The sequence below is a fragment of the Ursus americanus genome, chromosome 12 (genome assembly GCF_024610735.1).
Source record: "Ursus americanus isolate L20-20 chromosome 12, mUrsAme1.1.p, whole genome shotgun sequence".
Taxonomy (NCBI): domain Eukaryota; kingdom Metazoa; phylum Chordata; class Mammalia; order Carnivora; family Ursidae; genus Ursus; species Ursus americanus.
Window position 1 is genome coordinate 63,375,379 of NC_142138.1, and position 24,432 is coordinate 63,399,810.

Sequence of the window (24,432 nt, forward strand, 5' to 3'; positions counted from 1 at the left end):
TAAGACCAGGACAGTTACTCACATACATTAAAAGGAGGGTTCCCCTCCCCAGGGAGGAAAATGGAGTATGAAAACAAATATTTATTGAGCTCCTATCATGTGCCAGGTAGTATGCTAAGTTCTTTTATATCAGGCCTCTCTATAAAAGATGATAGTAATTTGAAAGCTCACAGGTGCATGTGTGAAATTAAACTTATAATTTATAAAGTGATCTTATGCATCTCCAAATATCTTATATCTGAGACTGTCACTTTCATATATAATGCAATCAGATTTTCATCACTACTGAGGGTCAATTATGTGTTAGGGACTGGACCACAGCGGGGATACTGAACAGAAAAGGTCACTGTCTTCTTCACTGCTGGAGGCTTCCTCGCAGCATGGATAGTTGTCTCTGTCTGGTCCTTGGAGCTGTCAGCTTTGAGTCACCCTAGGATTGAAGGAAATTTGGGGGAAATATGGCAGAGTTCGTGACCTTGGTGAACCTTGGCGAAACCAAATATTTGTATATTTAAGGTTGATTTGGATCAAGCCAACCCTTCTCCTTGGAAAGAAAATTGCAGCCATTAGGTAAGTCAATAGCAGACACCCCTGTTGGTGAATCAGGGGTGACATTATCTTCCAGGACTTTCTTACTGTTTTTGAATACCTTGCTAAACTGACTTTAAAAAATAAATTCTTGGTCCTCACAACAGAAATTGAACCAAAGCTGGTTTACATGTTCATACTGGCATTTGGTATGAGTCATGAGAAACGAGGATATTTATTTCCCCAGAAAGGGGGAGAATCTGAGTTAACTTTGGATCCCTCTCTGTGGCCCAACATAGTGCCTTAGGCAGACTGTTGCTCAATAAATATTTGCTAATCCAGAAGCCACTTAGCCGGAGATCTGTATCTACAAAGAAAGGTCTTCTTTGCCAATCTGTCAGAGGGCCCGCCCTGCGGGACTGCCCTATGTATTGGAACCTTGGCCCATGAGGAACTCTTATCAGGGAGGGAGCGAGGGGCATATAACCTTCTGTTTGCCAGGCATGGCATCCAGGTAAAATTAGAGTGTAGTAAGCCACCCTAACACAGACTTCTTCCTTCTCCCAGGCTCTACCATTGGCCTGCTGGTCGTTCTCCCTGTTCACATCTGGGAAGCATCACTGAGCCCTAGCGAGAGAACTGCAGTGTCAACATTCCGATGAGCGGCAGTGCTAGGGCGATGGAGGTAGGGCAGCCCCAGGCACAGAATGATGCAAGTTTGTGCACCTGATGACAGGCGTCTGGGGGCAGCTGAGACCTGTAGAGAAGGCCCCCCGCCAGAGGACTGGGAATCCCAAGTTAATGATTACAGTGAAGCAGAAGTAAGGACAAAAAACCCCGAGAGCTCATGGGAGAAACCAGGAGGACTTTGGTGAAGTTGAAAATGAGGTGGAGAGAGGATTCTGAATCGTAGGAAATTCCGGGAGTCAGGCTCGTGTTCTGTTTGTGAAAAACCAAGCTCGGAATGACAGACCAGTGGTAAGCCAAGAGAAGAAGATTCTGAAATATTGGGGAGCATCCGATATCAAATGAAGGAGACTTTGAATTACAGATAGAAGAAAATGGAAAATCAAGGCAGTTTCGAGGAAGGGTAGCTTTGTAGTATTTACATAGACTATTTCAACTGACTACAGTTTTCACAGAAGGGATCTCTAGAGGCTGGCGTGAAGGCTGGGATTACCGAGGTGGGTGGAGCAGGGAGCTCCGGCGTGGCTCTGATGCGGCTTTCAGACGGCGCAGCGTGGAGATATGCAAATACTGTGGCTGCAGAAAGCCAGCGGAGTAGTCAGGCCCCCAGCGCCGTTGCTGAGCTCTCGGAGGTGGGTCTGGAAAGACGTTTGTTGAAGGCATTGCTCAGAAGTGAGCTGGGCTCCCAGAAGCGCTGTGAGTTTTTCAGATCATCTGATAGCAGGCCCTGAAGTTTACCAGCTTCAGGGTGATCGGGCCATTGTGAATTTTTTTTTTTTCTGTAATAAAACCAGCCCCAGCCAGCCAGACTGGGAACTTACTGCCTCAGCTGTTTTCCAACATGGTTTTGCTGGCAGAACCGGACAAGAGTGTTTCTTGACTCTCAAGGGGCCTGTTTACACTGACTTTATTTTTATTGCCAGCTTTCAAGTGGGAAGAGGGAGATTATATTTAAAGGTCAGCAGGTGAGCAGAAGGATCCCTGTCCTGCTATTCCTGGGTGTGCCTCTGCGTGTGTGCTTGTCTCTTTATGTTTACGCCTCTGTGTGTGTGTCTGTGTGTGTGTGTGTGCTTTTCCACATGCAAATTGTTCTGCCCTGATCTGATTGACGAGACCTGATCACTTGTTTGTAGGCATAATAACAGTGTCTGGCTGGTTGTTCGGCAGGTCCCTATTTGTTTATTGTAAAGAAGGTACATCAATCTGCGAGATTTTCTGGATTGGAGGGCAAGGAATATTTACTGTCAACAGGATAAGAACAAGGAGATATAAGATACTGGGCTCCAGGGTGCATCTAATGTTGGGACGAGCATAAAAAGGCAGGGAAGAAGCCGACTACAGAGCATTTCTATCTTGAATGGAGCTTTTAAGTATTTGAGTGGGAAATACAACTTGGGAAATTGCCCTTCGGTCAAAGCACCTGTCAATAGAGCTGAATCAAGTCAAATTAGATTGGATTCAAATTCAGTCTCAATTTCATCAACTCTCCTTTTTAAATTCCTTTAAAAAAAAAATTCCCAAAAGATGACAGACAGATGTTCCCAATTTGGAAGTGAGAGCTGGAGGGAAGAATTGGGAAGGCCAGTCTCTGGTCCATGTACACATTCTCAAAGAAATTTAGCACTGAGACGAACATTCTTGGGAAAGCAACCTGCAAGTGTTGTCCTCCACTGAGGGACAAACCAAGACGTTGTTGCTCCATTGAGGACTGACCAAGAAGCCATGAAATCCCCGACTGCGGGAGACTTGGAAGACTGCCTTCTGAATAAGGTAAGGACAGGTACGGGTCTCTCCCATGCTCTCACCCCCACCCCTCCCGCCCTACCAACCGGGATTCCGAGGGCATGTCAGGCTGCTTCCAGAGATACATGAAATACTCCTCAGGAACCCACGACCGTCGCCAGTAAGAGTGTGTAGGGACTTAAGTTATTTCAGTCCTCTCCCTGAGTTCAGTGCCAGAGGCACGTCGCCTACAGAGTGTGGAACAGAATGTTGGAAGGGGGGTTGGACCCCAGCTGTCCCACCGATAACTGGGTATGGTCATGAGCAAGGCACCAAACCTGCCTGAGTCTCAGCTTTCTTCTCTGTCAAATGGAGGTGATAAGAGGGTCATCGAAAAAGAACAAATGAAATTAAGAATGCCTTTTGGAAACTATAAAACTGCTAGATTTGTAAATATATATCATGTTTTTAGTACATATCCATTAAGAGTTAATTGACTTTCTTCTGTAGAGAGTCATAGACTCTTAGAATGTTAGAATTGAAAGGGACCTTAAATATTATCGAACTTTTAAGTCTTTCCATTTACTAATGAAGCTATTAAGGCACAGAGCCACTCATAAAACTAAAACGTTTAAACCAAGATTAGGACTTGTCTAAGATTACTGACATCCTTTGCAAGTAAACAAAGCAGAGTTCATTATCACAGTGATAAGTAAAGTTGATTTCTTAGGCAAACCACTTAGATAAATAGGGGAGACTTACGATGATAAAAATTGTAGCCACCGAAGTGATTTCTCATTATTTCCCTTTTTGGGGGGCTATTATAAATGGAAGCGGTGCTGGCTGGCATTGTCCCGTGGTCCTGTGTTTTCTGAAAGAAGAAAAGTCCCAAGTTTTTTAGCCTGGCATCCAAGTAATACTTTATCTTTCCACGCTATTTCCCTGTGTCTCCAATAGCAGAAATTCTGGACAGCGCGCTATACATTGAATCCAGCCTGTGCACAGGTTTTCTTTGGCCAGCAGAGTACTTTTAAATTTTTTTCAAGTTTGTCACAAACATTTCATAATAGTGGGATTTTGCATAGAAATCCGGATTTCCATCTTCTCTGAGAAAAGGAAAACCATCAGGATATCTGGCAACCACAGGTCCCAGTTTCTTGCCTGGCAACCGTGGGCTGGGGCTGAGTGTCTGTTCAACAGAGCATGTGTTCACAGGTTCTCTGGAGGCTGTGGCACTCCTGTGCCCCTCCTCAGCCCTCCCGCTCATGTGTGTACGCCCCTCTGTCCCTGTAGGTGGTGAGTCTGCCAATCCCGCCCCGCAAGTACTAAGCCCCGCAAGTACTATGCCCCAAGAAGGTCTAAGGTCTGAGCTTCCCCTCTCTCCTCTACCAGGGAGACATCCTCTCTCCTCTCCATTCCCATTTCTCTGGATCATATTAATTTTTCAAGCTCTGCTCAGAGCCTGCTTTGTCACAAAGGATTTCCTTGACCCCCTAGCACAGAATGCTTTGGCTTCCCTATGAACTCCCATTGTAATTATTACTAACAATATTTATTTGGCAATCGATTGTATATTGATTCTTGACACCTTTCCTATTATTATCTTGGGTGGCAACTTATCTCATTTTATTCTTTATGAGTTTCTGGAGGGGATGATAGTGTCTTGGATATCTTCGTTCCCGTTGACGTTCATTCACAGTATCTTTGCACACACGTGGTCAGAGTATCTTTAGGATTCACTGAAGATAATACAAGAATAGTGTCGAAGGTGCTGGCAGGGGCGCCTGGGTGGCACAGCAGTTAAGCGTCTGCCTTCGGCTCAGGGCGTGACCCCGGCGTTATGGGATCGAGCCCCACATCAGGCTTCTCCGCTAGGAGCCTGCTTCTTCCTCTCCCACTGCCCCTGCTTGTGTTCCCTATCTCACTGGCTGTCTCTATCTCTGTCAAATAAATAAATAAAATCTTTTAAAAAAAAAAAAGAAGAGGGTGCTGGCAGCTCGAGGCCCACGCAGTATCTCATTGAGTTGTCAGCAACCACGTGGCCCGACCACAGCACCTCCACTAACTTGTCCAGAGTCGCACGGCTAGATAGTGAGAGCGCTGAGGTGTCAGCAGGAAAATTCTGTTGTACTCCAAAGCCATATTTGCTCTGCTAAATCCCTCTGTATCTCCACAAACACAAACTGAGCACCTGCTGTGTGCAAAACACGGTGCCCAAAACCCAGGTCCAGGATGTGTCCTGCAGACTGAGAGGGAAAATGTATTGGGGGGGTATCTTTAAGGATGGCCCTCTCCCGCCTGCAGATTTTGCATATAACTCCAAGGGTAAAAGGAGGATGTTCCTTGTGCAGACAGGGAGACACTTGCATAATACATGGCTGCCCACAGGGCTACACCGGAGACTTCCACAGGGTGCTGGAGGAGAACCGAGGAGTGTTAGCTCTCCTGGGGGAGGCATGGTGTAGCAAGAGGAGTGGAGACTAAGCTTGAGAGCACACATGGGGTTTTAACAAGTGGAGGAGTGCAGGAGAGGCCTTCTCAGGTAAGGGAACCCATTCAAGCAGTCACTGTGGGTTTCATGCCAGCAGCCTTGTCCCTGGGGAGGCTGAGCAGTAAATGGTTACGAACGTGGGTTGCCAGGTGTGACAGTGCCCAGCATGGATCCCCGTTCTGGGACTTACTGACTCATGTGGGACCCAGAGCAAATTCCTTACACATTCTGAACTCGCGTTTCCTCCTCTGTAAAATGGGGATAGTCACAGCATCCACCTTCCAGGATTGTTGGGCGGCTAAAGGGAGCCAGCTGTCAGTGTCCTGCACACGGGAAGGCCTCCCACTCCAGCTCCGCGGTCTAGTGTTGCTGTGGGTTTTGCAGAGCTGACAGAGTCTGTGGGGCCCCAGTGTCTGGCTCAGGGAAGAGTGGGTCTGAGAAGACGTGGATATGATGGTGGAAGGCATCCCGTCTCATCTGTAGATAGCACCTTACGTCTCCATCCTTTTAGATCATTAACCCTGGAAGACAGAAATGGTGCTGGTCCCGTTTTATTTTGTTTAAAAAAAAAAAAACCCTGATTATTGGATTTAATGCAATTTCAGAATTAAAATGTCTAACAGGAAGTTCTCAGCCTTTTATCCCCAGGGGCACTCACCGTGGGTGACAGTCGCTCAGGCCACATGCTCATGGGGCCAGGCCTGTGTGAGATTCCTGGCAGGCTACTTAGCACCGCCCTTCTACCTGTCTCAAGAAAGCATATCGGAATGCAAGTGAGTCAGAATGGTGTTATGATAGGCAATAACCTTGAATTCTCACTCATTTATATTTGAAACAGGAAATTGTTCAGAACTCGAGCTATTAATAGTAGCAGGTGATGTGTGGGGCAACAGTGGGCCAGACGCTGTGGCTGGGGAGGAGGAAGGTGGCCGAGGATGGGGATGTGTACATGTGCGGGGGGCAGGTGCGCACGGCCTGGAGAGAGGCAGGCCCACAGAAACCTCTGGTGACTCTTTTTGCAGAAACTCTGCTTTACTAGAGTTCCCAAATCTGCATGTTAACGAGTGTGGTGTAACGTTCCGGAGTCCGTGGGACGGGAGGGAGGATGAGAGACGGTAACCCCATCTAGCATTGTGGATCTCAGTAATTCTGCCCAATTCCTTTCTGCTCCTGCTTTGTCCCGTCCACAAATGCAGGCTTTTGAAAAGAAAAGCACACCTTTGTTCACTGACGTAATCCACGGAGGGGGCGAGTGAAACTCAGGCTGGCTCTGAGGTCACGTGTGGACTGAATGTGCCTTGACTCCTTCTTCTGAAGTAACCCAGCTCCCCCTGATGTGTGTGTTTCCAGGCTGCGTGGTGGAATGGGTCTGGTGACAGGGCTGCTTCGAGGGTCTTCCTGAAGTTGGACCGGCATGAAAGGGCTTCTGGGCTCAGGCCGGTGACAGGTCTCTGCTCGTGTTGGCGCCTCCTCCTTCCCCAAGATCACTCCCTATGAAGCTGCCTCGGGCCCCATTCCCTGCTTTTCCACACCCAGAAATGGAATCTTTTTGCTCCACCTGGCTAGGCTGTGGTCAGGAAGAGCAGCGGGAAACTGCAGTGGGTTTCTGGGTTGTGAGTGACACCAAGGGAGTGGCAAGTGGTCTGTGGTAGGTATCACTTCTGGAGCGTCAACTCGAGGGTATGGCACAGAGGGACGGAAAGAGAAGTGAGGGACCCTGGACATTAGGGCCAGTTCTACTGCCGACTACCAGCATGACATTAGGAGAACCACCCATTGCTCTGGCCTCCTGTAAGGTGACAGCAGACAAAATGATTTGAGGTCTCTCCAATTCTAAGATCCCGAGTCAAAATGGCAGCGGCAGTAATGGATGAAGGAAATCCAAAACCAGAATTTGTGGCTCTAGGCCCAGAAAAGTATTCCCTTATTCTGATTTTTGCTTTCAGAAATCAAAACAGGTCATAAAAATGTATAATGAGTGAGAGATTACAGGTTTCTTCCCGGGAGTATGTGAACTGCCGAGTTCTGCCCGGTAAGAAAACTCTACCATCCAGTGAGGGCAGAATTCGTAGAAGAGATTTCGTGGTGGAGAACTTTTTCCAATAGACTACTCATTGTGTGTGTACGTGCACGCACACACACATACTTTTTCTCTCAAGCTTTTATCAGTTAAAAATTATCTGACAGTGTTGGGATGCCTGAGTGGTTGGGCCGGTTAAGCATCCAACCGTTGATTTGGGCTCAGGTCATGATCTTAGGGTCATGAGATCGAGTCCCACGTCCGGCTCTGCGCTGAGTGTGGAGCCTGCTTCAGATTTTCTCTCTCCCTCTGCCGCTCAAAAAAAATTATTTGACAGTGTCAGTATGGTGATGAATCTTTCATCAGTTTATCAGCTCAGGAAACAAAACGTACATGCACGTACAGACTTACCACTATGTTACTGGCATTGGTGTTCTATGAACTCACATCAGTGGACTTGGAGGATTTGTGGCTGAGCCCTAGTCCTCAACACAGTCTAAGAAATCAGCTCTTTGAGAAGACTATTTCCCAACCACTCTGACTGCGGTGTTCTATTAGTTAGCCTTGTATGACTTTCTCCCACTGTTCCTGATCAGTCTTCTGGTCCCTGAACTTGTCCAGTGTTCCCCAATCTCCTAAATGGCTTTGTCCATTCTCTTCCCTCAGCTGGAAAACGTGGCCTGCCATGGAAACCTTCCCTTGTGGCTTTAGCCTTCTCCAGATCTTGCCCAGCAAGCCCTAGCCTGAGCACCTCCATTGTTACGTTTGGAGGGCAGAGGTGTGGAGACCATCTTACAACTAAGCCCACCAATATGCCACAGCTCCATAGACTCCCCCCCCCCCCCACAGCTGAGCCTTGGGACTGCCTGGCAGTCCGCACACAGGAGCCTGAACAGCCCCGTTCCTCAGAGATGTGATTTCCAAAGTCTGTCACCTGAAGTCCCCTGCGTTCCCCTCTCCACCTCACTCGTAGCACATTGCCTTGTTTCCTACTCTGTAGAGAAGACAGTCCTCAGACAGGAAAGTTCTCCGATTCCTGCACTTCTACCCTTTCATCTGTGTTTGGCCTGCCTTCCTCTCCTTCTGGCGCATCAAGGTGAATTGCACACCAGGTTTCTGGATTGGCATGACTCTCTGGCTGGGAAACCCTGAGTCAGTGGTTTTGCTTCCTGCTGCCTCTTCCTTCCCCACTGGCTCCTTTCTCTCAGCATTTAAACGTGTTCAAACCTGTGTGTCATTTTGAAAAAACCTGTTAGTGTTCCTGTTTTGTTTTTCCCCTTCCCTGGCCAGAATTCCTGGAGGAGTTGCTTACCTCTGTGTTCCCTTGCTCGCCTCCCATTTGCTCTTCACCTACTGCAATCTGGTTTAAATGCCCACCCCTTCCCTGAACACTGATCCTGTTCCAGTTGCCAAACACTATGGACGTTTTTGGGGCCCTGTCTCATTGAGCCACTTACTGTTGACTTCGTTCTTGAAATTTTTCTTCCTTGATTTTCAAGACCTCTTGCTGCTTATTCTCCCATTTCGCCATCCTCCTCCAGGGCAATCTCTTCTCCAGCAATATAGGAACCATTGCAATTCTCCACTCGTGCTCCTCATACTGGATACCTTCCATTTGCTCTTTCTAAAACAACCCTCACACCCCTCTCTTTCTAGCTAACTCCTACTAATCTTTCAAGATGTAACTCCCCTACACTGTGCCTCCAGGAAGGGCCCCCAGCCTCCAGACGAGATGAAATTTCCCTTTTCTGTATACCCATAGCATCCCCTACAAACTTCTCCCCAGCACTGGATTGCTGTGACTTTAATTTCCAGTTTGTCTTGCTCTGTCGTGTCATCTGTAAACCTCTTGACAACAAACATGTACACACAGCACCTGGCATAAAATGTTCAAGAAAATTGATTGAATGGAGCTGAATCGCAACACACAGAAGAGTCCGACCCTGCAGGGGATCCTTCATCATGGACTATTAAATGCATTCCCCTTTATTTTTGGCATGGCAAATGATCTGCCCCCTCCGTGACCACCTTTTCTCTTCCACTTGGACATTCTGGAGGATGCAGAATCTTGATAGCTTACAAATGCTCAAGAAAGGTGCCCTCCCGTGATGAATGTAGTGGGTGGATATACGGGAGCAGTGGGTGGTTGCTGGGGGCAAGAAGATGGTGTTAAAAGCCTGTGTAGACATGATCGTTATATCTAAGGTCAAACAAGACACATGGGTTTTGAAAAGACTATTTCACGTATATCATGTATTTCCAGGGGAATTGTAAGCTCCTTAAGATCCAGAGCCTCGTCTTAGTTTCTTGTTACTCCTAGGCACCTGGAGGGTATTAGTTTTTCAAAGACAGTCCCCTGTGTGGGGATAGGTACCTTTAAGACAGGTCTTAGGCTTCAGACTAGGCCACATGCCCTGCTGAACCCAGGGACATCCTCCACTTCCCTGTCATGGCCCCCATGCTTACATTCAGGACCTGTGCCTGTCTTCCCCACTACTGTAAGCCATGGTGATGTCTGTGTTACTCACCGCTGTGCCCCAGCATGTCACAGAGTGCCAGGCACATAGAGGTGCTAAATAAATGTTTATAATTAACTAACTTTATATGTAACACACTTTATGCATGTGACATACAGCACGTGTGCACATGCACATTTGTGTCCTATGTCCATATATGGTTCCTGGGTTTGTTGGTGGGAGGTATGAAGTCTCAGGTGACTGGACTAGCTGATGAGTTAGTTTAGAAAAACAGCCAGAAATCTCTTTGTCTTGGACATTTTTCTTGACTAATTTATGGGTGTCTTAAATGACTGGGGAATGAATATATAGAGACGGTCATTATACAAAAATCAGAGGGAATATACAGATTCACGGTGGACATTGCATTTAGATATATCAAATATTGCTTCCAGTCAGTTCCTGGCCAGGCTCAGCAGCCTCTCAAGGGGGACCCTTGTCGTGGCACCAGCCTGACAACAGAACAGAGCCCCTCCATTTCAGAAAACATGAGCGGACTCTTCCCATTTCTTCTTCGTTTGGATCTTCCTAACTCTCCTGGAGGTTTCTAAAAGTTCTGTGTGTTCCTCACAAGCACCTATTTCCCTAAACCTTGAGTATCCGTGAAGGTATGTAACGTTGGCGCTCAGCTTTCTCGGAGTAATTCTGGTTGTTGGGAGCTTGCAGTGTGGAATCCAAAGGCATGTAAACATGTGCCTTTTCTTGTGGGTCTAGTAGCAAAAGGGGGGGTGAGTACTGGAGTGAAGAGAGCCATCAGTTATGGACGACAGAGGCAGGAATCCATGTGCAACATGGCGACATGCATTGAACTGCTTCATCTTCACCAACCTGGACAGCAGCCATCCTTACTCCATTGGTGTGACCACACCAACCTTTCCAAATTCATCTCCTGTCACCCTGCTTTCCCTTTTCCAGGCTCCAACCTCAGGGGCCCCCTTGCCAGCCCTTGAGCCTTGCGAGGCAGGCTCCTGCTTTAGGGGGCCTTGGAATTTGCTTTCCCCCGCTGTTGTCAGGGCTCACTCCGATGTCGCCTCCTTAGAGAAGCTTTCTCCGGCCACCTGATCTAAATTAACAGCCCCTTTACTCTCTAGTTCCTTTTCCTGTTTATTTGTCTTCATGGGATTTCTCATACGTGTGTGTGCATATATACATATAGGTGTGTGTATATGTGTGTGCGTATACACACATATACCTATATCCTGTATATATGAGGACATGTCTTTCTTGTTTGCTCTTCTCTTGTTCACCATTGGACCCCAGCGCCCACCACACACAGGTACTGGATAAATGCTGAATGAATGCTTGTATTTCAGGAGAACACTGAACCACCAGCAAGTGCCATCACACCTAGATGCATGTTTCCTGGGGTTCTGGGGAGGGCAGGCTTGTTTGCAGTCCTCTGGTCGCCTGCCACCAGGCCTGCGTCGTCACGTCCTCGTGCCAGTGCCTGGGCCCTGCCCCGGGAATGACCGCCTGTGCTGATCCCTTCCCACCCAGGTGGGCGTGAGGCGCCAGCAGCTCTCCCAGATTGTGGAGGAGGTGCAAAGTGTTGTCCACCACCTGACCACAGAAATCAGCCACCAAGACGTTCGATTCCAGGCCATCCCTTACTCTGACACGTACAATGGGAACATTAAGGTAAGCGGGTCTCACCTGTTCCGTAGCGCCAGCCAGGGAGTCAGGTGCGTGGGTGGGCAGGTCTCAGTGTGCCCCAGGTGTCCCCCAACTGAGGGACCAATAATCCTTCATGTTCTGCAGGTCCTCTTAGTATTTACCACTTGCACACTCGCTCCAGAGGCGCTGTGTCACGTGAACCCCCACATTCCTGCTTTACAGATGATAGAATGGAGGCTTTGAGAAGTCAAATGACCTGATCATGTCCTGTTAGGCCCTACAGCCAGAACTCAGCCCGGGGCTTCCTACTGCAAGCACGGTGTGCTGTAACAGCTGAAGTTTAGATAGGCATGCGCTCATGTGTGCAGCGCCTGCTGAATAGACTGGGGGCTGGGGAGAGGAACTCGGGGTGCCCGTGAGAAAAAGAGTTGAAAGCAAGATCTATGGGTTGCAGGTGGGGGAAGGAAGAAAGGGAAGAGGGGGCCCTTAGAAACTGCAGGGGCAGCTTCGTGACCCTGTCCCTGCCGCAGACAGGACTCTTAAGCCACCAGGGCCCATGCGTGACAGCCAGCCTTCCTGCAGCACTGCTGTGTGGGCCGAGCCGTCCTCACGGAAATGACCTCCCTCACACCTGCAAACAACTTTGAGGAACAGACGTGGCTCGTTGCCTTTCAGAGATGAGTCGTTCTGACTCACCAGGACCCATGCTCCTTTATCTTGATTTTTCTTATGGCACGTAAGAACCCCTTTCGCTTGTATTAAATATATATGTAGTCATGCCCTATCTCTCGTATGAGACTACAGGCTCCTTGATTGTAAAGATCGTGTTTGTTGATCGCTCCATTGCTAGCACCCAGCATGGTGTGTGGCCCATGTAGACACCCAACTTCAGTGAATGAGTGAATGAATGAATGAGTAAAAGAAATAAGTGACTGAACTGAAGACCCTTGCTGGTCCAGAACATTCCAAGGTTGTTGGGCACAAGGACCACCCACAAGAATCTGGGACCTGTGCATTTGGGGACAGAGTACAGATTCGGGGGAATTCACGCCAGGATGAAAATTCTAAAACTAGATTGGATCCTAACATATCACAACATCATTTGCCCACTTCTATCGTCTTTCCAATCTGCATTAGACCAATAGAGACCAGTGACTAGGAGTAGAAACGCAACGCCACTTTTTTTAAAAAAAGATTTTGTTTATTTGAGAGACAGCATGAGCATGGGGAAGGGCAGAGGCAGAAGGAGAAGGAGAGGCAGAAGAAGAAGCTCCCTCCTTGCTGAGCAGGGAGCCAGATGTGGGGCTTGACCCCAGAACCCTGGGATCATGCCCTGAGCCAAAGGCAGACGCCTAACCACCTGAGCCACCCAGGCGCCCCACAATAGCACTTTTCCTAGAATTACATCCGAGGAAATCTCCTTCTGTGGTCTCACTTAGAATTCATAGGTTAAAATATATCTTGCATTTATATGCGTCGTATCCTGCATAGTAAGTTTTGAAAATAGTTGGAGTGGGGTGTATAAAAATTGCTTTTATTTTTTTCTTGGACCAGATACAGCAAGTATTAAGCAAGCACCATTTATGTGACTATTAACATAATAGTTGTACCCTTGAATTCACATGCAAGTGGGTTCAAAGAATGTATTGATTTTGAGTACCAAAGTTTAGATTTGTCCCCCTTTTAAATCCCACCACTTTTCTCTGGGCACCAGAGGTCATGTGGGTCCATTATCTAAAGCATCACACTATTGTTCTCTGGGAATGAGGCAGAGTTTGGTGTTCACCCCTGAACTGGCCCATGACAGGGCCCTGAGCAAGTTAGCCAAATACTATGGTTGGAACTTTCCATGAAAAGGAGGTGGCTCTTCCAGTGCACGGCTGACTGCCGGGGAAAGGTGAGGTGTGGAGTAGGCTGCCACATGATGTGGCCAAAGGTCAAGCTTCTTCTGGGGATACTGCATTGCTGGCCAGTCTGTTCTATCCTTTGGACTGTTGACCTGACCACTTTCATCCTGGTACCTGTAGAAATGGAGCAGGTAGATTCTAATTGTTTGCTTTATTCTAAGTTTTATTAAACTTAGAATCATCTCAATAGCTCACGTGGTCACAGCAACTGCCTTTCATTTCATCTGTGATTTTTAAGGACCAGTCATTAACACTGGCCATGGGTCATCAGTACAGGCAAAAAGAAAGGGAGACATTTTGCAGAATCCATTCTCTTCTTTCCCATACCAGACCTTTCATCCAATCCAGGTCATTCCTCCCTGACTGAGAGCCAGCCCAGCATAGAAAACACCCACTGAACAAGCCATCAGAGGGCTTAAGCTCACACTGTGGCTCTCCCACCTACTGGCTGTGTGTCCCCAGGGAGATTTCAGAGCCCCTCTGAGCCTTATGTTCCTCCTCAGGGAAATGTGAACGAAGCCCACCTCATTGTGTAACTGGGAAGATCGCCTGGTCTGATGCCTGAGAATTGGAGTGCCCAATGTGTGCAGAGCTCACTGTGTACTATTTCCTTTCCCTGCTTTCTCTTCTCCCCCTTAGGTGCCCTGTAGAGGTCCAGGTCAGGTCCATTCTTTTCCTTGCAGATCCCTTACACCAAGGACTCAGTGAATTCACTCGTCTGCCTGAAGCACTACAGTGGTTAGTGGCAGAACAAAGATGCCATCCTCCTGCAGCGGGTAGCTGCGGCCCTCTGTCCATCTCGGCACATTGCTGAGGGCTGAGTAGTTCTTCACTGAGCTCCCCGGCTCAACAGGTTGGCTCCCTGGGGATTGCTGGTATCTCTCAAGTCTGTGAACTCACACCCCTGTCTCCTTTCTTGACCGCAGGTTTTGGCACCCAGTCAGTTCCTGGTCACCGTCCCGGTGAAGGGCCTGGCCGGGTACAGGGAGGCCAGGGAGCAGCGCTGGCGGTACTACACCCTACAGGGCACCAGGCTGTCCTGCCCTGTGCAGGACCCAGAGGGCCTGCAGCAGTGGCTGGAGGTGGAGCAGTTTATGAAGAGCCTGTGGCAGTGGCATGAGGCAGATGTGAACATTGAGGGAGATATTGTGCCCGCCAAGGTCCTCCAGGTGTTCCGGAAGCTGGTAGAAAATGCAATTGGAACCTGTCATCTCTCAGGTGAGCTGATCGAGAAAAGGACACAGGGCAATTTCTGGCATTTCCCTTTTGCTTTAAAAAACCTCTGCTTAGGGGCACCTGGGTAACACAGTCCATTAAGCATCTGACTCTTGGTTTGAGCTCAGGTCATGGTCCCATGGTCCTGGGATTGAGCCCCACATTGGGCTCCACACTCAGCATGGAATCTGCTTGGGATTCTCTCTCTCTCCATCTTCCTCTGCCCCTCACACTCGTACTGTCTTTCTCTCTCTCTAAAATAAATAAAATCTTAAACAAACAGACAAAAAACCTCTACTTAAGCATTACCTGAAGCTCGTGCCCCTAAATTGAGACAATAACCATGTGCTCCTTGTATCTGTTCACTCCTCACGATAAGAATGAGCTCTTTTTTCTGCTTTACGCTGAAGAGTAGAATCCATACAATCCCCACTTGGATTTCCGTGGATTACTGCCCCGGCAGAGAGAAGATGGGCTTTGGGTTGTGAGCCCTTTGCCAGACGTTAATTTAGAAACTTGGGTACGCTTTTTAAAAGGCAGATCCCTCGCAAACCACAGATCTTTGTTATTCGCACATTTCTACAACCCCTCCCCGACTGACTGCAGGCCCCCAGTGTACTGAGATGCCACATTTGGAAACCACTGACTTGTGCCACAACACAAAAATGAGGAGCCCTAAAGAACTGCTCAAGTTTGACAGCTCCAAAATCGTAAACCGTGTGCTACCATTGGCGTACGTGCACACATGTGCACACACACCTTTTGTTCCCACAGAATAAAAAAGTGTATTTCACACTGGGAAAAAGTGGCGAATTTCCTTAATTATAAAAAGTATTTGTAAACCAATAAGCAAACACACAAGTAGACCATTGGAAATAATGACCAAAGAAATGATGGACAGAAAAAGAATATAAACAAGTAGTACTAAAAAAGTGGGAAGAGGGGGCGCCTGGGTGGCTCAGTCAGTTAAGCATCTGCCTTTGGCTCAGGTCATGATCGCAGTGTCCTGGGATCGAGCCCGACGTTGGGCTCCCTGCTCAGCAGGGAATCTGTTTCTCCCTCTCCCACTATCCCTCCTGACTCATGCTCTCTCTCTCTCAAATAAATAAAATCTTTAAAAAAAAAGTGGGAAAAAATGTTCCACCTAACACATATTTCAAGCAGTGTGCATTAAAACACCTAACAGCGTGATGGAGATGAGAAAGTGTGGCCATGCTCAGGGTAAGGGTGAGTGTGGTACAGAAGGCCTTCCTGTGCATTGTTCTTTGAAGTGTAAATTGGTGTTTGCTTCTTAAAGGGTGATTAGTCTGTTTTTATTTTTATAATGGGCTTAACTTGACAATTCAACAGTTGCAGTTCTAGAAATATATTCCTACAGATGAAAAAGAAACATGTGCAAGGGTGTCCGCTGCCATAGGCTCTGTGGTAGTAAGTAACTGGAAATAATGTCAATAACAAAGGGAAATTGACGACACAAATTGTACTACCTCTGCCTTTCAGCCACTGCCCCCGCCTTTAAGAATGGGGTACGTGTGCGTCCACATGGAATTGTGAACAATCCTTGTGCTGGATAATGAAGGGAAAAACCAAAGTGCTGAACAGGACGCAATCCCACGTGTGTAGAAAGAAAAGGATTTGAATGTACTTTTACTTGTCTGGACAGAACAGTTCTGAAAATTTCCATAATGGATTTAGCTCATGTTTAATGGATTTTTACCACATATATAGGATGCTCTTGTGGAAAACGTCATGCTCAGAGCAACCCTGGAGAGTCAGTTATTTTTCTGCCTGTTTTATGGATGAGAACACTGAGGTTTAGAGGGATGTGCTAACATGCGGGAGGTCACATACCAAGTAAACAGAGCCAGGGCAGAAGCAGGGTGTGGACGGGGCAGGCTGGTTCCAGCATGTGCTGACCTCTTCACTTTGAAACACTGGTAATAGTGAAAGTGCAAGTGAGAGCTTGCAAGCGCGCCAGGTTGATGAGATGCTTTCAGTAAATAATGCCAGGGTGCCTGACGTCGTCCTGTTCCTGTCTGGGCAGCTCTGATGAGATGCAGACAATAAGCTCTTTATCACACCCCGGCCAAGGAGAGCAATGTTTTCCTTCTGAATAGCTAACACGATTAATGAGTGAGCTTCCATTTTCTTCTCTGAACAAACAAGAGAAAAATAATAGATCCCGATTCAAGACAGCTCATCCTTATCTGTAATGAAGACAAACAAAAAACTATTGTGTATCTTTTGAAAGAAGGGGAAACAGATTAGCAACGAATTCTAGTACAGGAGTTGGAAGATGCTCCCAGATGCATTTATTTTCTCTCCCTCTTGTTGCCTGGTTGGAAGAGGCAGGGGGCTTCTTTCCATTCATCCGACCCTTCAGCCACTGGCTGTGTGACACACTTTGAAGTATTTTATAATTACAAAGGCTTGGGATGACAAATACATCCGCGGCTAGGCTAGTTTAATGGATGGTGGAAATAATGCCATTTGAGACTGGGAATCAGGTAAGGGACGGGTGAAGCCGAACTCCATGAGAGGTCAGTGATGAGTCAGGGGACAGAGGCTGTCCTTAACAAGGTCAGGACATCTGGGCAGAATGGAGGGGATGTAGAAGAATGGTTGGATTTCATTTTTACTAGCAAATACTCCATCTTTGTCTTCTCTGTCTCTTTTCTTCAGTTGAACCCTCAGAAAAGAATCTTACTTCAAAGAAAATGTGTCATAAAAGGCTTGGGGGTGGGGGAGAATGGAAAAAGCAACGCTCACCAACCATGAGATTTTCTAGCAACACTTCTATCACTATTTACTCAGCTGATTGTCTAGTTTTGCCATAAACACCCTACCCTTGGGGTGCTACCGACCTGTGGCAGTCACCCCCCCCAAGTCACAAGGAGCTGCTCTCTGCCATTGCTCCCCAACTCCTCCTCTGAATGTTCGCCTCGAGCCAGGCTTTCCCTTCTCATTGCCTCTTTGTCATTTCCCACCAGGTAAGGTCAGCATGCTAACACACCACTCTGCAGTTTGGGTTGCCGTGGAAACAGCCACACGGCAGGTGGAGCTAGAGCTGGTCCCCACAGTGGAGATCCCTACTGCCTGGTCCGAGAAAGCTCGGTGGCCTCCCTGTCTGAAGCGCTGGCCTTCCCGACAGAGAGCGGAGTGCATCAAGGTATCGGGGAGCCGGGGGGCCCAGCTCGCCAGAGCAGAGGCACTCACAGCTTACCCACCCGCAGCATCGCTGCCTGCCAGCCAGCTCTGGAAGGGAAAAATGAGGTTTCACTCGATCAGTGGTGCTCCAGGTGGGGGCCCCGCAGAACGCAGCGGTCCCTGAGAGCCTGTTAGCAATGCAGATTCCCGGGCCCTGCTCCAGACCATGAGAGCCAATGGGCAGGGCCCAGCAGTGTGTGTTTTAATAAGCTCTCTAGGTGCAGGCTCCACTTGGAGAAGTTCTGCCTGCCTGGGGGCAGTCCCCCCCCCCCGAATAGTGGATGGCTTCAGAACTGGCTTTCGACTCTGGCAAGCATCCTCCTGCTCATTTTCCTGATGTTTTTCTGTCCTCCCAGTCGTTTGGGTTTGCCTTGCTGGCCTGTTCACATTACCACTGGCAGCTGAGCTTCCTGCAGGCCGAGCAGGTGCTGCTGGAGCAGCTGGATGAGGACGGGGGCTGCCGCAGGAAGTGTCTCCGGGCCCTGAGGCAGATGAAGGAGGACGTCTGGTGTCCGGGGAAGAGGCCGGTCATCACGTCTCACCATCTGCAGGTGAGCGGGCACATCCCGGGTTTGGGGGGTGCGGGGCCCGGCCGCAGCCACTCAATGCCAGGGGTGTATGTATGTGATGGATTCAAGAGGGGGTCCCTAGGTCCCTAGTGTCCCTGTTGGCCATCCTGTACGTTACTGCTCACTAGTGAGAGCTCGACACACGGGCTGTGTGTGTGTCCACGACGGCCCTGCCCAGCCTCCCTTCCCTGCCCCGCTTTCCTTTCTCTTGGTTGTTTCCTCTTTTTCTTCTCTTTCCCTCTCTCCCCTCCACTTATTTCACTCAACAAACCAACACGAGTGCCCACTATGTGCCAGAAACCGTGCTGGGGTTCAGCACCCATTACAACGCGTAGCCTCCGCCCCTGAGAAACCAACAGTCTGGGGAAATCTTGCGAATGGCTTGAACCTCAGGGGAATCCGTGTTTTCCCTGGTGTTAGGACTCACTGGGTCCCCACTCTAGCCAGGTGTGGCCACTGCCACACGGGGGTGGGGGGACACCAGGAAACGGTGATTGCCACGTGAACATGGCTGCAGACCTGAACTTCCGGCTTCCAAATCCTCAGGCAGGCATTTCCCCTCACTCGGCAGCACCTGCCTCCCCTTGCCCCGAACCCAGCAATAAACGTTCATGACTGCCTTTACTCACTCACTCAGCAAATGTGTATTGAGGTTCCTGCAGGCCAGACACCTGCCCCGGCACCTGGGGTGTGCGCTGCCCCTGGAGGGCCAAGGCGAGCAAACACAGAAGAGGTGCCTTCGGGGAGGGGAGACAGGCAGTCAGATGGTCCCCCCGGTGCACGTGGAATCACACAGCATGGGGAGCACCAGGGAGGACGAGCCCAGAGCAGCAGAACCTGACCTGGGCTGGGACATCAGGGGGTCCCCCTGGGGAGGCGGCCTTCCATCACACCCTCAACTCCTCTTTTGCAAGTTCCCAACCACACATGGTGAACGGGACGTTCATGGAACACACTGTGTGGCGCTCTGAGGCCGGGAGGTGGCAGACTTAGAGACAGCACAGCCCAAGCCTCGCTAGGGTCTGTCTGGGAGCTTCGTCCCTTCTCCTTGACCTTCTGCACAGGTGAGCACAGGCCACCTGTCTGTGCGGTGGCTTCCCGCTTGTGCCCCCTCTCGTGCAGGGGACCGCCACCTTCTGGCCCAGGATAACTCTTCCAGCTCCGAAGTAAGCTATTTAAGGCCAACTACTGCTGAGCCCTTAGTGCCCCTCCCAATACCGTGTGCATAGTAGTTGCTCATAAATGTTTGTTGAGTGAATGAATGAGTGCCTTCACATCATATTCAACTTGTTCCCCCATGAAGACAGTAGTCTTTGCTTTCTCCTCTTTCCTACTAGCCTGTCCTCCTTGACCTGCCTGAGAATCTGTTAATAGCTCATGTGCACATACTGGGGCCTTTCTCTGGGGTTTCAACATTCTCAGCATGTGCCCACGCACATTCCCCTAAAAACACCCACCTGTACTCGAGGGCATGTGCTTCCTGAGGATAGTCTAGTTGATTCTGCGGGTTCAGCTTCTTTCTGGCTTGCCTTTCCACGAGCCACACTAAGAAGAGTCAGAGTTGAGAAGCAAGCGCCATTCAACCTCAGATGGAACCTCGTGATTTTAACCATTGACTTCACTGCCTCACAATTAAGATGGGTGGAAACATGACATGAATATTTTAGACAAGATTGAATAGGGCCACCACGGGCCTCCCAGCCCTTGACTGCTGTCAAAACTGCATTACCCCCAAGGATTTACTTTTATTCCAGTGACTTCTCAATCACTAAAGGATTTTAGGACAACTCCTTAAATGTGCTTTGTTTCCATTCTCCCTGACTTCCTGACTGGGCACAGAATTGTGCCTTCTCAAGAATGGGCATTTTCAAAGGGGGCTATTTGTTGGCAAGCACAGGCAGCAGAAGCCCGACTAGCTGCCTGTTCTTCTAGCGTTCCATCCTTGCTCCAAGCTGCCCTCACCTTTAGACATGGTCATGGATGTGGCCGGTGACAATGTGGCATTAAGCACCATCCCAGATGGTGGCTTGAGTGTATGGGATCCTTGCCAAGCCTTCAGTCTGGGCAAAGTAGAAGAACTGGGTTGCAAAACAGCCTCAGGAAGGATGTGCCAGTCATCATCACCCCACCTTCAGTCTGACACGGTCTGATGAGGTTCTCACCTCCTCTCCAGACCGGCTCTCCCCCAAAGCACCTTCGTGTGACTGAGAACTCATCCTTCGTTGGCTTATTTATTCCTAAAACCCATTCAAAGGCACAGGGGCTTGATTATAAGAGGCTTAACCACTTCGGATTTGCTTAGGGAGATAAAGTTACCTACAAGAGGAATTAAAACACTCTTTTGTGTCTAGGTTATCGGGATAGTATGACATAATCTCCAACTCATTTACTTCACACAATGGGATCTAAATCAAAACACACTCAGTGCCTTGCTATGAACCTGAAACTGCTCTTTTCCTTTTTAGTGAAGACTATATTTTAAAAACGCTCAACATCCAAATCATAATATTAATGGATTATTTCACTTAGTAAACATTTCTGACTGCCTCCCATGAGCCAGATCCTCTGCTGGGTGCTAATGACGTAATAGCCATTGAAATAGGTATCGGCCTCTTTTTTCATGGAGTTTACAACCTCATAGGGGAGCACATGCATAAATACAGAGATGACAACTTCTGTGATCACAGGCGTTCTGAGAAGTATGTAGTAAAGAGAGTGTCTAATGGTCTCATAGGGGATTTTGATCTGATGGACGCATGTCCTGGACAAATTGGGGAAGGAAGTATGCTCCATACGGCAGACGCCGGCTGTGAAAGAAGTCACTCTGTGAGCATGACACGAGGCCAGTGGGGCTGGAAGGAGAGAGCAAGGGAGGACGAGGGCAAGCCAAGGAGGGAAAGGAAGGTAGGGGTCAAACCTCGTGAGCCAAACCCTGTGAAGGATTGTGGTTTTTCTTTTTTTTTTTTAAAGATTTTATTTATTTATTTGACAGAGATAGAGACAGCCAGCGAGAGAGGGAACACAAGCAGGGGGAGTGGGAGAAGAAGAAGCAGGCTGGTAGTGGAGGAGCCTGACGTGGGGCTCGATCCCGTAACGCCTGGATCACGCCCTGAGCCGAAGGCAGACGCTTAACCGCTGTGCCACCCAGGCGCCCCATGGATTATGGTTTTTCATTAACCAGCCAGGAGAAGGCTGGAGAGTCTTTCAGACAAGAACCATGGATTTATATTTCCAAAAGATCACGTTGGCTGCAGCATGGGTGGTGACAGGATGGGGACGAGAATGGGGACAGAGGTCCGGGTGAGATGGAAGAGGAGGAAGACAGTGGAGACGAACCTATGTGGGTAGACTGGAGAACCGCTTTGGAGGACTGGCGGGGCTTGGTGATGCTAGTGAGGGAGGGTGACTCCCAGCTTGTGTCTTGTGTGACTGGTTGGACAGGCAGTTCTGGAGATGCACCAGGATCGTGAGGGGAGGCCATGAGTTCAGTTGGGACATATTGATGAAGATAACTTTCAGATTTCTAAGAGATAGCAGGTGAGGAGGAGGTCCGCTTGGAAAAAGAAAATTAGGAGTGACTTCTGTGTGTTTTGTGGTGATTCAAGCTGCTGAGGAAGGAAGCAAGAGAGAACGAGAGAAAAAGAGGGTGTGGAACTGAGCCTCCAAAACTCCAGCATGAGGCAGGTCAAGGGGATAACATGCCAAGGAGTAGCTGTAGTGCCTGGAGAAATCCAGGGAGCACAGTGGCTTGGAAGCCAGTGAAGAATGACTCAAGAGGAAGGCTGTGAGTGGGAGGATCCCATTCTGCTAGAAGGTCAGGTTAAGGCCAGGGCCAGGCAAGGGCTGTTGGACTTAGCAGCATGGAGATCATTGGACCTTACAGACAGTGGCTTCTCAGGCCTGGTGGTAGGAGAATCCATACTGCAGTGGATGGAGATGAGAATCAGAGGAGAGGAAATGACAGAGAATTGAACTGATAGTTTTGAGAAGCCTGCATTTGCAGAGGTGAGAGGTTAGGAGGGGGCAGGGCAGAAGAGCTTAGAACAGTTTCAAAAGCTGGTGAGAAAGAGGGAAGTCAGTCACAGCTCCTGGGAGGAGGGATCCGAAGCCCTGCATAGGGTTCACCCGTCTGGGGGGGGGGGGAGTTCAGGCAGAGAAGAAGAGAGGAAAATGCCCGTGTAGACAGTACTGTCTAGAACTGTCTGGTTTGCTGCCATGACGTTTCCATTTTTCCTGTAAAGTAGGAGGCAGAGGCACGTGCCCGGGGTGAGGGATCGCAGATTTAAGGAGAGTGCGGGTCGCTGGAAATGTCAGTGGTGACAGAAACAATGACAGAGGTGCAGGAGACCAGCAGGAGGAGGTCGAGAGCCCACCTGAGGGTGGGGATCATGATACCATGGGGGAGCATCCCTGCCCTGGGTGACTCCCTTCTCCCTCCTTCCAAGGCCATGTGAGCTCGGTAACATTTCCGGAGAAACTCTCGTCCGTGGCCTGGAACGATGTCTGACACCACCTCTTGCTTCCACAGACGGTGCTCTTTTGGACTTGCGAGAAATACCCCCACCTGAGGGACTGGCGGGTCTTCAGCAAAGCCTTCCTGCGCCTGGTGAGGAAACTGCACAAGTGTGTGAGCCAGCACTTCCTGAAGCACTATTTTGTGCGGAAAAGCAACCTCTTCCGGTACGCAGGCGCGGGCGACCTGGACGCCGTGGCCCAGAGGCTGGCCCTCTTTCTGAAGAGCCCCCAGCTCAGCCAGCCCTGACGCTGCCCCACACGGCCGGCGTTCGGACACTCTGTCCCCGCCTGACCTCGCTCTCCGCGGGATCCTGCCCGGGAGAGAAGCAACCTACGGCACCGGAAGTGACAGGGACCCCAAGATGTCTGACGCCTCCTGCCTGGAGTCAAGCAAGTATCCCAGCCCTCACTAGCTACCTCCCTTGGGGACAGCTGCCATCGGGCTTCCCGAAGCCCACTGATGCTGAGCTGATGACGGACAGCACCGAATGCCTTCTGCCTTGCTCGGGCTCTGCAGAGGACAGAGAGGAGACCCACTGGAGGGCCAGGCGTCAGCCTGCCGCCGAGGAGTGGGTTTCTAGCCCACTGGCCACCATGGTGGTTCTTCCACTGGTAAACTGCAGCTGTGCATATGCCTTTCTCAGAGCTGGGCTGTGAGCCTGGGGGACTGGGCCGGGCCCCCTCATTAGGGAAAGGCACTAGATCGACACAAAGTGTTGTTCATTGGTTGGTAGCTGGTGTTCACCTCCTGGATCGGCGCAAACACCATCTGAAGGCTTGGCACGCCTGTGTGGACCCTGCTGCCCTCCAGGTCTCCCGAACTGTGGTTCCGTCTGCCTCCCTGCTGTCCTCCAAGTAGGGAGAAGGTGGTTTTGATGACCAGTGTGGGTCATAGATGAAAATGCAGCTGTGTTTGCCAGGGGCTCCCCCTTGCCTTGTGCCCGGGGCCGGGTGTTCTTGAAAATGGACTCGAAACAATGACCTACATGGAAGGACTTGGTGTCACTTACCTCTCAATACCCGCCTTTACTCACTTCATTCACTCGTTGATAAATAAATGCCCGTCAGGCACCCGGAATACCACCAAGAGCAAAAGGGACAAAGGACATACCTATTGGGGGGCGCACCTAATGGAGACAGGAGGTGATGACAGATACACAGTCACAATTATTACAAATTGTAGCAAGTTGCCCTGAAGGAAATAAACAGAATATTGGAATAGAGCCACAGAGGGCTCCTGGAAGGATGAAAATGATAACAGCTGAAGGGGAAGGGAAGCAGCGAAGGGCAGGCTGGGAGGGGCTGGAATAAGTCAAATCACGTGGCCTTGTAAAGCTGGTAAGGAATTTATTTTATTCTAAAGTCAAAGGCGTGACCTTTGGCCTCTCCTAGAGCAGAAGGGTAGCCTAATCTGATTTGCATTTTGTTTGTTTATGACTTG

General features: G+C 49.3%; 1 protein-coding gene across 2 annotated transcripts; it reads left to right on the forward strand.

The window, feature by feature from the left end:
• Positions 1–1,297: 1,297 nt before the first annotated feature.
• MAB21L3 (mab-21 like 3) lies at positions 1,298–23,986 on the forward strand. 2 transcript variants are annotated; one of them, XM_045801431.2, is made up of 7 exons: positions 1,298–2,180; positions 2,383–2,985; positions 11,462–11,602; positions 14,412–14,703; positions 17,691–17,869; positions 18,264–18,458; positions 23,005–23,986. In XM_045801431.2, exons 2-7 carry the CDS (start codon positions 2,938–2,940, stop codon positions 23,236–23,238), a joined length of 1,089 nt encoding a protein of 362 aa, XP_045657387.2. In that variant the 5' UTR covers positions 1,298–2,180; positions 2,383–2,937; the 3' UTR covers positions 23,239–23,986. The 2 variants fall into 2 exon arrangements, with proteins under 2 accessions (XP_045657387.2, XP_045657388.2); XM_045801432.2 differs by having other exon boundaries at positions 2,740–2,985.
• The last annotated feature ends 446 nt before the right edge of the window (positions 23,987–24,432 follow it).